This window comes from Bufo bufo, chromosome 10 (genome assembly GCF_905171765.1).
Source record: "Bufo bufo chromosome 10, aBufBuf1.1, whole genome shotgun sequence".
NCBI classification, from domain to species: domain Eukaryota; kingdom Metazoa; phylum Chordata; class Amphibia; order Anura; family Bufonidae; genus Bufo; species Bufo bufo.
Window position 1 is genome coordinate 104,075,408 of NC_053398.1, and position 18,081 is coordinate 104,093,488.

The following is an 18,081-nucleotide window of genomic DNA, read 5'->3' on the forward strand; positions in this document are numbered from 1 at the left end:
ATACATTATTTCCGATAACCCCTCTGAAATGTAATTTCTTATTCTCCCCCTGACTGGTTAGAGTTACACCTCCTTTTATACTGGAGCAGAAAACCCATCATCTTGTGGAGGACAATGATTAATGGGTTCAATGTTCCGCTGATGGATCGGGCCCGCGCTCGGAAGAGTAATAACTAAACGGCATCAGTGAAAAATAAAAGGAACACAACCTAAAAAGACAAACACAAGAGAGCTCGACCCCTATAGAAGAGCAATGACTTGGATTAGGACCATCACAAAGAATTGTATTTCAAAGTCCAGGCTGTGTATCAGCATTAAAGGGGTTCTGCAGTTCTTTTAAACTGATGATCTTTCCTCTAGATAGATCATCAGCATCTGATTGGTGAGGGTCCGACACCTGCCGATCAGCCATTTGAGGAGCGCCGTATCCTTCACTCAGTTTCCCCCAAGGCCCAGTGACGTCACGACTAGTATCACTGGCCTGGCCGGGGCTAAGCTCTGTTCACTTGAATGGAGTTTAGCTGCGCCCAGGCCAGTTGATACTAGTCGTGACGTCACTGGGCCTGCGGTAAACAGCCAGAAGGCCGCAGAGCTACTGCCAGCTCCACTGCCTTCTCAAACAGCTGATCGGCAGGGGTCCCGGGTGTCGGACCCCCGCCGATCAGATGCTGATGATCTATCCAGGAGGATAGATCATCAGATTAAAAGAACTGCAAAAAACCCTTTGAAGTACACAGCCCCCCCCCCTTCCCGGAGCAGTATGGTAGCCACTTACCGCTTTGTGAAGTGCTAATACAGTGCGCCCTCAGGATACAATATTTTCAGCACACAGCGGTCTTTTCTAACCCACTGTAGGTGGACACTAGACAACATGCAATGCCTCCGAGTCCGATCCAACCACTCAAGGCCTCATTCACACATCAGTGTTCCACGTATGTGTGCTGCATGTGTTCTCCACCGACAGCACACGTTCCCATTCATTTTAATGTGTATCCACACATCCGTGTTATAGCATGGTCCGTGGTTTTAGCACAGAACCATGCTGTTTTTTATCCGTTCACGGATCCATCGCCCCCATTATAATCTATGGGTCAGTGAAAACCACGGATGCCATCTGTGCTTCACGGATCATTAGGAAGAGATGCTTTGAAAAAGGTTTTCCAGCTGCACACGGACAGCAAAAAAACGGACACGCGGATCCTTCAAGGACGCCTTCACGGAGGCATCACTGACCACCTTTTCATGGATTTGAGCACGGACATGTGAATGAGGCTTTAGATGCTAGTTAGCGACTATTCCTGACTGTTAGATGTAAGGACCTGTTTTATGAGTTTTACGGTAGTTATCTGCTTATTTTTCTGAAATCTTCATTTTCTCTTATCTTGGGCGACATTTTGTGGCTTTGAAACCAATTTCTCAAGATACAATGGTCATCCGGGAACCATCTAACATTGTAACTTGAGAGACCACTGTATATCTACAGCAGAGCAGCGGCCATTACAGACAGTGACTGTAGCCCGGGGGGGGCTTCCATCCACTCATAATGTATAGTGACCAGCATAAGGTCAGGGGCATCCGGATTGACTTGCGTCTGCCTTTCATTGTAGCTTTAAGGAGGACCTGTCACTTCTCCAGACATGCCTGTTTTAGTAACTCCTTGCATTCCCCATGTAATAATTCATAATAAAATAATCTATTCCTATAGCTCTATGTCATGCCATTCCTTTATTATTCCTGCTAGAAGTTATAAATGAAGGACTAGCAGTTTGCAGATGGGATGGGGAAGGCTTAGTATTGATACTTACCATTGAGGAGTCAATGCCAGCTTCTGGTACCAGCTCTCCCACACAGAGGTTCAGCCCGTCTCCCTCACCTACCACCTCCTTGGGTCTCATTCTCCCTGTACCTGAAGCCATTTTGGACTTCCGCAGAGAAACGTTCTGGGGTACGGGGTTAAATGCAGCTACGTGGAGCTTCTGTTATATTACGTAGATCACTTGGCTCCCGTCATACAGTGCGTTACTTATGAGAAGGTAGACCACACACCAACAGCTGCAGAAGCGACAAGGAAAAGACCCTCCGAATGGGCATTCCCCATCCCCCCAGGAAGGAGATGTTGGTTTTCCTGCCCGAACGTAGGAAATTCTGAAGACCACAAAATGGGGGTTGTCTGAAATATCAGAATAACGAGGAAGTTGATGTACTGTACTAAACGGCGAGTCCTACTGGCACCCCCCCCCCCAGGCTACATGATGACGAAGGGCCCATTACACGGGGTGACGAGCGCCCAATCACTGCCCCATGTAAACATGTGCATGCGGGATTATTACATGTGGAAAATCCGCAGCCTAATATAGTACCTGTTTCAGAATTTCAGGTGACCTGCGGTGTGGATTTTTGAAAGCATCAGCACGTCAATTTTTTGTGCATCAAAATCCGAGTTTGGTGCAGAAATACAGCAAAAATAATTGCATGAAAATCCACACTGCTGTGTGCGTATACCCTTAAAGGGGTAGTGTCACAAAACATATTCTACTTTTTTTTTTTTTAAACCAGGACCTGGATCTGAATACTTTTGTAATTGCATGTAATTAAAAATTTTGTATAGCCAGAATACAGCGCCACCTGCTGTTTGTTCTTTTCCTTATTTTCTGTCCATCTCACTGAGCTGGTCGGACGTGCTCAGTTTAAACCTTCAAATGCCACCAGTCATATGTTCCGTTAGACACTGTGACCGTTACAGTGAGGGAAATGTAGCAGAAAGGACATGCCCCCGGAGCTGCCAGGCTGAAGGTAATCTAGTGGAGCAATGAATGTGGAGATCTCTGGATCCATGTGAGGTACAGCGCTGGTTCTAGCTTTGTTAGAAAGGTGTTGTCATGTAGTATGTGGTGTCCGAATATCAATTTTTATATTAATCATCATAACCCCTTTAGAAAGGTACAAAATACATATATAAATTTTTTTTTTTTAAAACACGCATTTGCCAGCAGCCCACCCCCCTCGTGTAAACAGGGTATGTGCAGCCAACAAAATCACATCAATCATTTATTCAAACCCCTCACAATAATAGCAAGATGAAAATGAAGATAAAGGAGTGTCAGTCCACTTGATATATTGCCGATCAGCACAGGACCCCAAGGTTAAGCCTCAGTCACATCTCCGTTTTGAGATCCGGCACAGAGCAACTTGCTGGATCCCCATTGACTGCAATAAATAAATGGCTGATTTTAGCCAGACAAAAAAAATGTTGCCTGCAAACGTTTTTTTGTCTGGCCGACAGACGGCGTTTGTGCTGGATCAGGCAGCCAGATCTCCTAAACTGAGATGTGAACGCGGCTTTAATTTCCCACGGGTGGTAGTCCTGTCCGTGTTTGCCATTGACAGCACCCAGACCCTTTCAGCTGAAGGGTATAATCACGACTTATTTACCAATTTCCACACAGGGAAATTGACACGTGTTCTACATTTGCCGTTTTTTTCCCCCGCAAGACTCATTCATTCATTCAAATGAATGGCTCGGCAGGAAAACCGGACCGCACACAGTCTCACTGTCCGAACTTCATCTGCTGTCGGGTGTCTGAAAGAGGCCTAAAGTTGAACCCTCTAAAGCTCGTATTTGAGTGAAGTCATGTTATGGCCCGTACGTTACACATCTAGGTGATAGAAATATGAAGAATGGTGTGAAGAGATGTAAAACGGTTACAGAAGACTCGCCCAGACGGCTGACCGACGAACATGAGCGGCCAGAAATGAATCGCTCATCACAAAGCAGTGAGGCAGCAGCGGGACCGTGTGCAGACAGCAATGCCAGGGGGATTACTAAGACTGGCGGTTCTGACACCAACAGAAAAATACACTGGCATAACATGTGCCAAAATTATTAAGAGATGCATGCACTTGGCACATGGCGTGAGGTCTGTGCTCCGGAAAATGAAATGACTCCTGCAAGGAGCTGGTGTAGATATGTCTGCTGTCACGTTCTCATGCACATTTCATTAAAGGGGTTTTCCGAGACTTGGATAGGTCACCAGTATTTGATCGGTGGGGGTCAGACACCCGGGACCCCCGCCTATCACCTGGCCGAGAAGGCAGAGACACTTGTAGTAGCTTTTCCTAGGCCAGTGACGTCACGTTGGAGTGAAATTTTTTGCACAAGTAGTGGGCAAAAAGTCACAAATACAGTGTTTGCTACTTTTTTCCGCCAGAAAACTGGAATTGGGGGGGGGGGAGATAAATCCCCCCTTTTGAATCTCGCATTATGATTTTTTTTCCGCTCAATGGGCGTTCCAGAGGTAAGCCCCCAATCACCCATAATATAAAAACCGCCTGCCCAATATGGTGTTACTTCGCAGCAAGCTTTGCCCTGTGTCCCCTGACATCTATCATAGTCAGCATTCACGTTTTTAGCGTGCGTTACTGTAGCTCTTCGGACCAGACAGACTAGCCTTCCCTCTGCACACACCCGGTCGCTGGTCCAACAGTCATCTATCCTTTGGTAGGTGCCAACCACTACATACCAGGTACACCCACAAGAGCTGCCATTTTGGAGATGCTCTGACCCAGTCATCTTGCCATCCCAATTTGGCCCTTAGGCTACTTTCACACTAGCGTTCGGAGCGGATCCGTCTGATGTTTCATCAGACGGATCCGCTCCGATAATGCAGACGTTTGCATCCGTTCAGAACGGATCCGTCTGCATTATTACTTAGAAAATTTTCTAAGTGTGAAAGTTGTCTGAGCGGATCCGTTCAGACTTTACATTGAAAGTCAATGGGGAACGGATCCGCTTATAGATTGAGCCATATTGTGTCATCTTCAAGCGGATCCGTCCCCATTGACTTACATTGTAAGTCTGGACGGATCCGCTCGCCTCCGCACGCAGCGTTCAGGTGTCCGCTCACTGAGCGGAGCGGAGGCTGAGCGCTGGCAGGCGGATGCATTCTCAGTGGATCCGCCTCCACTGAGAATGCATTGGGGTCAGACGGATGCGTTCGGGGCCGCTCGTGAGCCCCTTCAAACGGTGCGCACGAGCGGACACCCGAACGCTAGTGTGAAAGTAGCCTTACACGTAAACATTTTAGCAACATGCAGCGGTAGTGTGCCACACTGCGCTGCCAGTGACTGCATTGCAAAATGACTACGAAAACGCATTTGGTTACTGACTGCACGGTTTTCTCAGGTGAAATGTTTAAAAAAATATATAAGGAAGTTCTCAGATGTTATAACCGTATATAACTGTATATATTACACTACCCGGCCTAAAATATCACCATTAAAAGGTGCAACCATCAGGAGATATTCAACGTTATTCACTTTGGCGGTACCATCACAAGTGACTCAATGCTAAGGATTTTCTGAAGCATTTAGGCTACAAATCTGCAGCAGAAAAAAAAAACAAAAAAAAAACAAAAACTCTGTCACTTCGCTGGTACTGTACAACGCGACGGCAAATCCTCAGCATTTTAGCCACGTGTGGACGTATCCTCAGGGTACATCCATGGAATTACCACTGCAGAATGCGGGAGGTAAATCCTCAGCATTTTAGCCACGTGTGGACATATCTTCAGGTTAAGGCCTCTTGCACACGAACATTTTTTCCCCCCGTTTACGCTCTATTTATTGCGTTCCGTATATGGAACCATTTATTTCAATGGGTCCGCAAAAAAACGGAATGTTTCCGTTTTTTTCCATTCAGAGATAAGACATGTCCTATTATTGGCCGCAAATCACGTTCCGTGGCTCCATTCAAGTCAATGGGGCTGTAAAAAAAACGGAATGGATACGGAATGCATCCATATGTCTTCCGTATCCGTTCTGTTTTTGCGGAACCATCTATTGAAAATGTTATGCCCAGCCCAATTTTTCTATGTAATTACTGTATACTGAATTGCCATGCTTCCGTTTCCATTTGCGATCCGCAAAAAACGGAAACCAAATGGAAAAACGGAACGGAAACAAAAAAACTAATCCGCTTAAAACAGACCGCAAAACACAAAAAAAGCCATACGGTCGTGTGCAAGAGACCTAAGTCCACGGAATTTCCACTGCAGAATGCGGGAGGTAAACCCTCAGCATTTTAGCCATGTGTGGACGTATCCTCGGGGTACATCCACGGAATTTCCACTGCAGAATGCGGGAGGTAAACCCTCAGCATTTTAGCCATGTGTGGATGTATCCTCGGGGTACATCCACGGAATTTCCACTGCAGAATGCGGGAGGTAAACCCTCAGCATTTTAGCCATGTGTGGACGTATCCTCAGGGTACATCCACGGAATTACCACTGCAGAATGCGGGAGGTAAATCCTCAGCATTTTAGCCACGTGTGGACATATCTTCAGGTTAAGGCCTCTTGCACACGAACATTTTTTCCCCCCGTTTACGCTCTATTTATTGCGTTCCGTATATGGAACCATTTATTTCAATGGGTCCGCAAAAAAACGGAATGTTTCCGTTTTTTTCCGTTCAGAGATAAGACATGTCCTATTATTGGCCGCAAATCACGTTCCGTGGCTCCATTCAAGTCAATGGGGCTGTAAAAAAAACGGAATGGATACGGAATGCATCCATATGTCTTCCGTATCCGTTCTGTTTTTGCGGAACCATCTATTGAAAATGTTATGCCCAGCCCAATTTTTCTATGTAATTACTGTATACTGAATTGCCATGCTTCCGTTTCCATTTGCGATCCGCAAAAAACGGAAACCAAACGGAAAAACGGAACGGAAACAAAAAAACTAATCCGCTTAAAACAGACCGCAGAACACAAAAAAAGCCATACGGTCGTGTGCAAGAGGCCTAAGTCCACGGAATTTCCACTGCAGAATGCGGGAGGTAAACCCTCAGCATTGTAGCCATGTGTGGACGTATCCTCAGGGTACATCCACGAAATTTCCACTGCAGAATGCGGGAGGTAAACCCTCAGCATTTTAGCCATGTGTGGACGTATCCTCGGGGTACATCCACGGAATTTCCACTGCAGAATGCGGGAGGTAAACCCTCAGCATTTTAGCCATGTGTGGACGTATCCTCAGGGTACATCCACGGAATTTCCACTGCAGAATGCGGGAGGTAAACCCTCAGCATTGTAGCCATGTGTGGACGTATCCTCAGGGTACATCCACGAAATTTCCACTGCAGAATGCGGGAGGTAAACCCTCAGCATTTTAGCCATGTGTGGATGTATCCTCGGGGTACATCCACGGAATTTCCACTGCAGAATGCGGGAGGTAAACCCTCAGCATTTTAGCCATGTGTGGACGTATCCTCAGGGTACATCCACGGAATTTCCACTGCAGAATGCGGGAGGTAAACCCTCAGCATTGTAGCCATGTGTGGACGTATCCTCAGGGTACATCCATGAAATTTCCACTGCAGAATGCGGGAGGTAAACCCTCAGCATTTTAGCCATGTGTGGACGTATCCTCGGGGTACATCCACGGAATTTCCACTGCAGAATGCGGGAGGTAAACCCTCAGCATTGTAGCCATGTGTGGACGTATCCTCGGGGTACATCCACGGAATTTCCACCGCAGAATACGGGAGGTAAACCCTCAGCCTTTGCAAGTGGCAGCAAAGATTTATACAAATCCTGTCCTCAGGCTGCGCAGAAATGGACACGCACTGCAGATTTTAATCGTCCTTGGATTAGTCGTAAGTTTTTGGGCATTTTTTTTATGGCCCTTGCGAACAAACCCTCAAGCTGAGTTCACACAGCAGGGTCTCATCTCACTGTAGGCCCAAGTAGGACCACCACTCTCTAAGCAAGAGTGGGGAGCTGCTAATAAAGAGTAGCTGTTACTCGGGCATGCCTGATGTATTATGACGTTCATGTATTACATGGTCAGACACTCTTTTGAAGGGTCAGCATGTAGCGCTACATTTCCATTTCGGCGGCTAATTTCTCCAGAGGATGGCAGTTGATGATTATTTTTGCAATATACGGCATTAGGTGAATTTGTACTCTTTTACTAAAAAAACTGGCTCTGAAGTTGTCGCTAATCTGTCTTCAGTGCAGTACTGAAGGCTGAAGACGTCACTGAATACTCATACAACAGAAAATGCATCAGAAGCACAACACTGTGAACTCCACAATCCCATATCTGACCCCAAAATGTCCTCTTTCGATCAGAGCCCTCTGTTATAAATAGTCTAAGTCAGGGATCAGCAACCTCTGGCACTCCAGCTGTCCTGAAACTACAACTCCCAGAATCCTCCTTCCACTTCCATGGGAGTTACAAGGACAGCCGAGTAAGTGTGAATTCTGGGAGTTGTAGTTTCACATCAGCTGGAGGGCCGGAGGTTGCTGATCCCTGGGGTCTAGATGTTCCTGTAAATATTCCTTTTTCGAAGGACCTACCTTTCCAGTCTCTCTTTCAAAGTCCACGTAATCACGGGTGGGGGCTTGGCGAGGCTCTCCCTGCCAGCTTGCTGGGAAAAACTGCAGCGAAAGATTGGTTCCTGTGGCCACGAAAGCCTTAAATAGAGAATCAATAAGCAGCAATTCAGAGGTTGTCCACGCAGAAGGACGCCAGATTAAAGAAGAGCGGCCCTCTGGTCAGATAAGCAGACGGACACTGCTGGACTACTGGACGCTGCAGCCGGCTTACACAGTTACAGCAGAGCTTTCTATATACTCATTATATTAGTTAGAACTTTATAGGGAACCTGTCACCGGGATTTTGTGTATAGAGCTGAGGACATGGGTTGCTAGATGGCCGCTAGCACATCCGCAATATCCAGTCCCCATAGCTCTGTGTGCTTTTATTCTGTAAAAAACCGATTTGATACATATGCAAATTAACCTGAGAAGAGTCCTGTCCCTGACTGGGTATTGCGGATGTGCTAGCGGCGATCTAGCAACCCATGTCCTCAGCTCTTTACCCAAAATCCCGGTGACAGGTTCCCTTTAAAGGGGTTGTCGACCTTCCCCACCAACATCACCAGACCTACGAAGGGAAACATACTTACCTGTTCCCTGTTGCTGGGTTCTGGCTCTTTTGGTTCCCCCCACCACCAATGCCATGCTTGCGTCCCTGCTAGCAAACTTACTGTTTGATGGCGGTCCAGTGTTCTCTGACTGGCCACAGCGGTGATGTGTCCCCCAAACATCACACGACTGAGGTATGTGCCACATGGGGGTCAACACTGGCTGCAGTGGCCATGTGACCCCCATCGAACAGGACATTTACCAGCGGGGACTGGGGTGTGGAAGCAGCTATGGAGGTCCAAAGGAGCGGGAACCCAGCAGCGGGGAGCAGGTAATTACGACGTGGGGGGGGAGAGGTGATCCGGTTTCTGGATGAACACCCAACCCCTTTAAAAGATGTTGTCCACCCCTATGATTTCATGACCTCTACCCTGCGGATGCGTCCCCAGTCCTCCCCACCGGTCTTCCTGCTCCAGCTATGTCTGCTCCAGTGATTGGCTGCAGCAGTCACATGTGTCTACACGTCATCACTAGAGCAGTAAGAACAGAGAATGGTGCAGGACTATGGACAGCACAGGAGCCCGGGACTGGTGAGGAATTACTCTTCTTTAGTTATTTTACACCATTTTAACCTTCTTTTTTTTTAATTGATGGGGTTGGATAGCCCCTTTAGCAAGCCCTTACACTATAGATAGCTGTCCATCCCATATCTGGCATGTGTTTTCAGTCCACGCTCATACACGCTGTATACACTTCCAGCTATCTCCCAAGAGCTTACAATCTACAGCTGTAACAGAGGCCCCCCGTGCAGACTTACTATTTCAGAGCGGCCGTCTCTGCAGGCATTCTGGAAGCGCCCCTGACGCTCCTCGTGCGGCCGGTCTCTGAACCCTGTGTATTTGATCTGCAAAGAGACAGAGAAACAAGTCCATAAAATAGTTTCCAGATATTAATAAATAGCAATTATCTAACATAATGACAGCGGCCGGCACCGGATCAGCAGGAGCGGGACCGACGGCCGGGACATCGCTAGACCTGGACCCAGCGGGGGAGGGGCAGAGGACATTACTCCCCTCTCAACCCACTTATGGCTTTGGCTCAAAAAACTGCCACAAAAACCTACACATCACCCCCCCCCCCCCCTCCTCCTCTCTATACTACACATCACCCCCCCCCCCCTCCTCCTCTCTATACTACACATCACCCCCCTCCTCCTCTCTATACTACACATCACCCCCCTCCTCCTCCTCCTCTCTATACTACACATCACCCCCTCCTCCTCCTCCTCTCTATACTACACATCACCCCCTCCTCCTCCTCCTCTCTATACTACACATCACCCCCTCCTCCTCCTCCTCTCTATACTACACATCACCCCCTCCTCCTCCTCCTCTCTATACTACACATCACCCCCTCCTCCTCCTCCTCTCTATACTACACATCACCCCCTCCTCCTCCTCCTCTCTATACTACACATCACCCCCTCCTCCTCCTCCTCTCTATACTACACATCACCCCCTCCTCCTCCTCCTCTCTATACTACACATCACCCCCTCCTCCTCCTCCTCTCTATACTACACATCACCCCCTCCTCCTCCTCCTCTCTATACTACACATCACCCCCTCCTCCTCCTCCTCTCTATACTACACATCACCCCCTCCTCCTCCTCCTCTCTATACTACACATCACCCCCTCCTCCTCCTCCTCTCTATACTACACATCACCCCCTCCTCCTCCTCCTCTCTATACTACACATCACCCCCTCCTCCTCCTCCTCTCTATACTACACATCACCCCCTCCTCCTCCTCCTCTCTATACTACACATCACCCCCTCCTCCTCCTCCTCTCTATACTACACATCACCCCCTCCTCCTCCTCCTCCTCTCTATACTACACATCACCCCCTCCTCCTCCTCCTCTCTATACTACACATCACCCCCCCCCTCCTCCTCCTCTCTATACTACACATCACCCCCCCCCTCCTCCTCCTCTCTATACTACACATCACCCCCCCCCTCCTCCTCTCTATACTACACATCACCCCCTCCTCCTCCTCCTCTCTATACTACACATCACCCCCTCCTCCTCCTCCTCTCTATACTACACATCACCCCCCCCCCTCCTCCTCCTCTCTATACTACACATCACCCCCCCCCCTCCTCCTCCTCTCTATACTACACATCACCCCCCCCCCTCCTCCTCCTCTCTATACTACACATCACCCCCCTCCTCCTCCTCTCTATACTACACATCACCCCCCTCCTCCTCCTCCTCTCTATACTACACATCACCCCCCTCCTCCTCCTCCTCTCTATACTACACATCACCCCCCCCCCCCTCCTCCTCTCTATACTACACATCACCCCCCCCCCCTCCTCCTCTCTATACTACACATCACCCCCTCTCTCTCTGTATACTACACATCACCCCCTCTCTCTCTCTGTATACTACACATCACCCCCTCTCTCTCTCTCTGTATACTACACATCACCCCCCCCCTCTCTCTCTCTCTGTATACTACACATCACTCTCTCTCTGTATACTACACATCACCCCCCCTCTCTCTCTCTCTCTCTGTATACTACACATCACTCTCTCTCTCTCTCTCTCTGTATACTACACATCACCCCCCCTCTCTCTCTCTCTCTCTGTATACTACACATCACCCCCCCTCTCTCTCTCTCTCTCTGTATACTACACATCACCCCCCCCCCTCTCTCTGTATACTACACATCACCCCCTCTCTCTCTGTATACTACACATCACCCCCTCTCTCTCTGTATACTACACATCACTCTCTCCCTCTCTCTCTCTCTCTCTGTATACTACACATCACCCCCTCTCTCTCTCTCTCTCTGTATACTACACATCACCCCCCCCTCTCTCTCTCTCTCTCTGTATACTACACATCACCCCCCCCCTCTCTCTCTCTCTCTGTATACTACACATCACCCCCTCTCTCTCTTTCTATACTACACTTCACCCCCTCTCTCTCTCTGTATACTACACATCACCCCCCCTCTCTCTCTCTATACTACACTTCACCCCCTCTCTCTCTCTCTCTCTGTATACTACACATCACCCCCTCTCTCTCTCTCTCTCTGTATACTACACATCACCCCCCCCTCTCTCTCTCTCTCTCTGTATACTACACATCACCCCCCCCCTCTCTCTCTCTCTCTGTATACTACACATCACCCCCTCTCTCTCTCTCTCTCTCTATACTACACTTCACCCCCTCTCTCTCTCTGTATACTACACATCACCCCTCTCTCTCTGTATACTACACATCACCCCTCTCTCTCTGTATACTACACATCACCCCCTCTCTCTCTCTGTATACTACACATCACCCCCTCTCTCTCTCTGTATACTACACATCACCCCCTCTCTCTCTCTGTATACTACACATCACCCCCTCTCTCTCTCTCTGTATACTACACATCACCCCCTCTCTCTCTCTGTATACTACACATCACCCCCTCTCTCTCTCTGTATACTACACATCACCCCCCCTCTCTCTCTCTCTCTGTATACTACACATCACCCCCTCTCTCTCTCTCTCTCTCTGTATACTACACATCACCCCCTCTCTCTCTCTGTATACTACACATCCCCCTCTCTCTCTGTATACTACACATCACCCCCTCTCTCTCTCTGTATACTACACATCACCCCCTCTCTCTCTCTCTCTGTATACTACACACATCTCCCCCAGTCTATCAGTATCAGGTCCGTGTTTCTTGCCCTCACCTCACATTCACGACTCAGTTTCCGGAAAAATTCCTCATTCTCGAACTTGCTCCTCTGGTCCGGCACTACCCGCGGCATCCTGTCACCCTCCCGGGTCCCCACGCTCTGGGTGTCTCCCGCCCGGTGGTCGCCGTTCTTAGGCTCCGCCTCTTTCCTGCTCAGCGCTTGTCCCCGCCCATACAATCACATCCCTCAAGCCTCCTCCTAGCCCCGCCCACGCATCTCTTCTTTGTGACTTTACGCACTGAGGTGCAGCGCAGAGAGGGGCTGGAGACGTCTGTCACGTGACGCTGGCTCGGTCATCGCCTGTCACGTGATGCTCTGTAGTCATACAATGTCGCACACTGAGAGTGTGAGTGAGGCAGCCGCTGCGCTGAATTCTATCCAGCACATTACTGCTTTGTGAATGAGTTACCTTCCAGTGACTGAAATCGAAATTTGAGACACATTAGCCCTTCAACGTACAGACATGACAGGCTGCATCCGGTTATTGTTATATTTTACCTCAATGCCTCTATAAAATATCTAGGGGGGGTGGGGATTTATCAAAACTGGTGAGACAGAAAACTGGCTTAGTTGTCCATAGCGACCAATCAGATTCCACCTTTCATTTTTCACAGCGCCTGTTGGAAATAAAAGCTTGAATCCGATTGGTTGCTATGGGCAACTAAGCCAGTTTTCTGTCTCACCAGTTTTGATAAATCTTAATAACAGAGGCAGCCAGTGCCGAGTAAAGAGTCCCCAAAAGTCAGTCACCCTACCCAGTATGTGGCGACCACAGTGCCCTATTAAATGCCAGTCTCAACATGGTATTCCCACCTCATAGCCACAGAAATGGCAATAAATGAGTAAAAAGTGCAGGGGCGAACCCTGGGACCCCCAAGACGTCTGTGTTTGTATAGGAGATGACAATATGGGCGACTCCATAAAGAAGTTTTAAAATGACAGAAACTGCCAAGAGTGCACGACTGTGTGCATTACAGAGCCCAGTGCACTGTACAGACCGCATGTACCGCACCGTGTGAGACTGTAGGGCACAATGTCTAGCTGGGAATGCATGACCACCTTGTCACATGGCGCCGTAACCCCTACAGTACAGAGCCTTAAAGGGGTTCTCCGGGAATTAAGAAAATGAAAATACTTAAATATTACTTCATTATAAATATATTCCCAAATACCTTACATTAGTTATAATTAGGGTTGAGCGAACCCAAACTGCAAAGTTCGGGTTCGTAACGAACTTAGTGAGTTTAGGTACCCGAACCCAGATTTTTTCACTGAAGTTCTGGTTTAGTGTTCGGGTGATGTTATAACGGAAAATAAGAAAGTGAAGTTCGGGTCCCCATTGACTTTAATGGGGTTCGGGGTCAAGTTCGGGTCCCAAACCCGAAGTTTGACCTGAAGTTCAGCCGAACCCGGCGAACCCGAACCTCCACGGGTTTGCTCATCCCTAATTATAATGGCTCGTTTGAGTCGTTTTGTCTGGGGAGCAATCATTAGGAAAAATAAAATGGCCCCTGTTCTATTAGTACACACAGAACCTGTCCTAATTACACAGGAGGACAAATTACTTCACATCACTGAGATAAAGATCTGCCTCATCCTCCTCTCTGCTTGTCAGGGATTATGATCCTGAATACAGCTGATAAGATCTTTAGCTGAATCTCTGTTGGAATTGAGTTTATGAGCAGATGTGGCTAATGAGCAGCAGCTCTGTAGGCAGTCTCCATTACCACAGCCCCACATTACCACAGTCTGTCCTGTCTGTCCTCTCTGTACTTCATGTCTCCTCATGAACTCCATTCCTACAGAGATTCAGCTGAATATCATATTAAACTGTATTCAGGATTATAATCCCTGACAAGCAGAGCAGAGAGGAGAATGAGGCAGCTCTTTACCTCAGTGTTGTGATTGTCCTGGTCCTGCTGTGTGATTAGGACAGGTTTTGTGTGTACTAATAGGACAGCGGCCATTTTGTTTCCCCTAATCATTTCTCCCCAGACATAACGAGCCATTATAACTAATGAAAGGTATTTGGGAATATATTTATAATAAAAGTAATATTTACGTATTTTCATTTTCTTTTTCTTAATTCCTGGAGAAAGGACCAGGCCAAATTTTGGAAATCTGACATATGTCACTTTATGTGGTAATAACTTTGGAACACTTTTACTTTTCCAAGCCATTTTGAGAGTGTTTTCTTGTGACACATTGTACTTTATGATAGTGGTATATTTGAGTCAATATAAATCACTTCATTTATAAAATAAAATCTTAAATTTAGAAAAATTTGGAATTTTAAATTTTTTAATTTATCTGCTTTTAAGACAGATAGTGATACCTCACAAAATAGTTATTACTTTATATTCCCCATATGTCTACTTTATGTTGGCATCATTTTGTAAATGTCATTTTATTTTTTAAGACGTTAGAAGGCTTAGAATTTTAGAAGCAATTCTTAAAATTTTAAAGAAAATTTCCAAAATACACTTTTTTAAGGACCAGTTTAGTTCTGAAGTCACTTTGTGGGGCTTACATAGTAGAAACCACCCATAAATGACCCCATTGTGGAAACTACACCCCTCAAGTTATTCAAAACTGATTTTACAAACTTTGTTAAGGCTACTTTCACACTATCATTTCTATTTTCCGGTATTGAGATCCGTCATAGGGTCTCAATACCAGAAAAAAACGCATAACTGAACAGAACGGAGTGCTCCAAAATGTATTCCGTTCCGTTCTCATACCGGAGAGCAAACCGCAGCATGCTGTGGTTTGCTTTCTGTCCTTGGATGCGGAGCAAGATGGATCCGTCCTGGCACACAATGTAAGTCACTGGGGACGGATCCGTTTTCTCTGACACAATATAAAACGGATCCATCCCCATTGACTTTCAATGGAGTTCATGACGGATCCGTCTTGGGTATGTTAAAGGGAGTCTTTCACGCAGATTCACCCTATTAACCTAATAACAGTGTTATGTCCACGGCATCCCCCCTATTAAAACGGTGCTTACCGTTAGTTCCTTGCTAGCATCGTTGTGGAGAAAAACACTTTTAATCCGCATTCAAATGAGTCTGTGATTGTGCCCGGGGGCGGCGTTACAACGGCCGGTGCCATTTTCATACGAAGGCACTCCCCCTCCGACGCATCTGCCCGCCCTTAGTCTCTGTTCTAACCTCCCTCCTCCCGTCCGTAATCCCGCGCATGTGCACGCTAAACTGCGATGCCCCGGCCCGACAGTGCTCATTTAATGCGCACGCGCCGATATCGCTTTCATAACGCATGCAGATGTTTGTATTATCAGTAACGGAAGCGTTTTTGCTGAACCCTGCCGGATCCAGCAGAAACGGTAGTGTGAATGTAGCCTTATTCTTTAGGTGTTCCACAAGAATTCAAGAAAAATGGAGATGAAATTTCTAAATTTCACTTTTTTGGCAGATTTTCCATTTTAATCCATTATTTCCTGTAACACAGTAAGAGTTAACGGCCAAACAAAACTCAGTATCTATTAGGGTACATTCACATCACCATTTAGGGTACTTTCACACTTGCGGCAGAGGATTCCGGCAGGCAGTTTCGTTGACGGAACTGCCTGCCGGATCCGTCAAAACGTATGCAAACTGATGGCATTTGTCAGACTGATCAGGATCCTGATCCGTATGACAAATGCATTGAAATGCCGGATCCATCTCTCCGGAGTCATCTGGAAAAACAGATCCGGCATTTCTTTTTTTTCACATTTTTTGCGGTCTGAGCACGCACAGACCGCAATGCCGGATCCGTTTTGCCGGGACACTCGGGGCCGCATTTCAATGGGAAAAAAATGGGAATTTTGGACGGAGATAAAACCGCAGCATGCTGCGGTATTATCTCCTTCCTGAAAAGGCAAAAAGACTGAATTGAAGACATCCTGATGCATCCTGAACAAAATGCTCTCTATTCAGAATGCATTAGGATAAAACTGATCAGATATTTTCCGGTATTGAGCCCCTAGGACGGAACTCGATGGCGGAAAAGAAAAACGTAAGTGTGAAAGTACCCTTAGCTTTCCGTTCTTCTGATCCGTCTGAAGAAGAGAGAGAGAAAAAAAAACTGTATCCTGTAAAAAAAATGGATACTATGCATTCCTATGCATAACTGATGCAACAGGATCCGTTTTTTTTACGGGATTCCGTTTTTCCCCCCCTCTCTCTTCTTCTGACGGATCAGACGAACGGAAAGCTAAACGCTGATGTGAATGCACCCTTAGGGCTCATGCACACAAACGTATTTTTTTGCGGACCGTATGCGGAACCATTCATTTTAATGGGTCCGCAAAAAAAACGGAAGTTATTCCGTGTGCATTCCGTTTCCGTATGTCCGTATTTCCGTTCTGCCAAAAAATAGAACATGTCCTATTATTGCCCGCATTACGGACAAGGATAGGACTGTCCTATTAGGGGCCAGCTGTTCCATTCCGCAAAATACGGAATGCACACGGACGTCATCCATATTTTCTACGGATCTGTTTTTTGTGGACCGCAAAATACATATGGTCGTGTGCAAGAGCCCTTACCCTGATTATGCAGTTTACAGAAACACCCCATATGTGGTCGTAAACTGCTGTAAGGTCGCAGAAGAAAAGGAGCGCCAGATAGTTTTTAGAAGGCAGATTTTGCTGGACTGATGTTTAGACAGCATGTCACATTTGAAGCCCCCCTGATGCACCCCTACAGTAGATACTCCCAAAAAGTGACCCCTTTTGGAAACCACAGGATAAGGTGACAGTTTTATTGGTACTATTTCGGGGTACATATGATTTTTGAACGCTAATTTTAACGCTTTTTGTGAGGCAAGGTAGCCAAAAAATGGCTATTCTGGCACAGTTTTTATTTTTTACAATGTTCACCTGACAGGTTAGATCATGTGATGTTTTCATAGAGCAGGTTGTTACGGACGCAGCGATACCTAATATGTCTATTTTTCAGATTTTTTTGATTTTTTTTGGGCGATTGTCTCATGTAGGGCCTCATTTTTTGAGGGATGAGGTGACTGTTTGATTGGTATTATTTTGGTCTATATTGGACTTTTTGATTGCTTGGCATTACGCTTTTTTTGATGTAAGGTGACAAAAAATAGAATTTTTTGGCACAATAATTACAAGGAAAGCAGGCTTCAGTTTTATACTTGCACTGATTAAAATCAGTATAGGCACACTGCAGGGCTCGCGAAGGAGCGCCATATGGTTTTTGGTGACCAGATTTTGCTGGAATGGTGCATGGGTGCCATGTCACATTTAAGGAGAAACTGAGGCACCTCCACAGTGGAAACGTGTCCCAATTTTGGAAACTACACCCTCAAGGAATTTATCAAGGGGTGTAGTGAGTGCTTTGATACCACAGGGCCAGGTGTGA

At 46.9% G+C, this 18,081-nt stretch overlaps 1 protein-coding gene across 4 annotated transcripts in view; it reads right to left on the bottom strand.

Annotated features, from left to right (window-relative positions):
• Positions 1–12,861, bottom strand: part of CBFB (core-binding factor subunit beta) — a 34,940-nt gene extending 22,079 nt beyond the window's left edge. For 2 of the 4 annotated variants that reach the window (XM_040409741.1, XM_040409740.1), the window contains exons 1-3: positions 12,686–12,861; positions 9,748–9,834; positions 8,361–8,477 (exon numbers count right to left, since the gene is read on the bottom strand). In XM_040409741.1, coding sequence (XP_040265675.1) covers positions 8,361–8,477; positions 9,748–9,834; positions 12,686–12,763 — 282 coding nt within the window. In that variant the 5' untranslated portion in view covers positions 12,764–12,861. The remainder of the gene's footprint in view (positions 1–8,360; positions 8,478–9,747; positions 9,835–12,685) is intronic. The other 2 variants (XM_040409738.1, XM_040409739.1) reach the window with 1 other exon arrangement.
• Between the last annotated feature and the right edge of the window lie 5,220 nt (positions 12,862–18,081).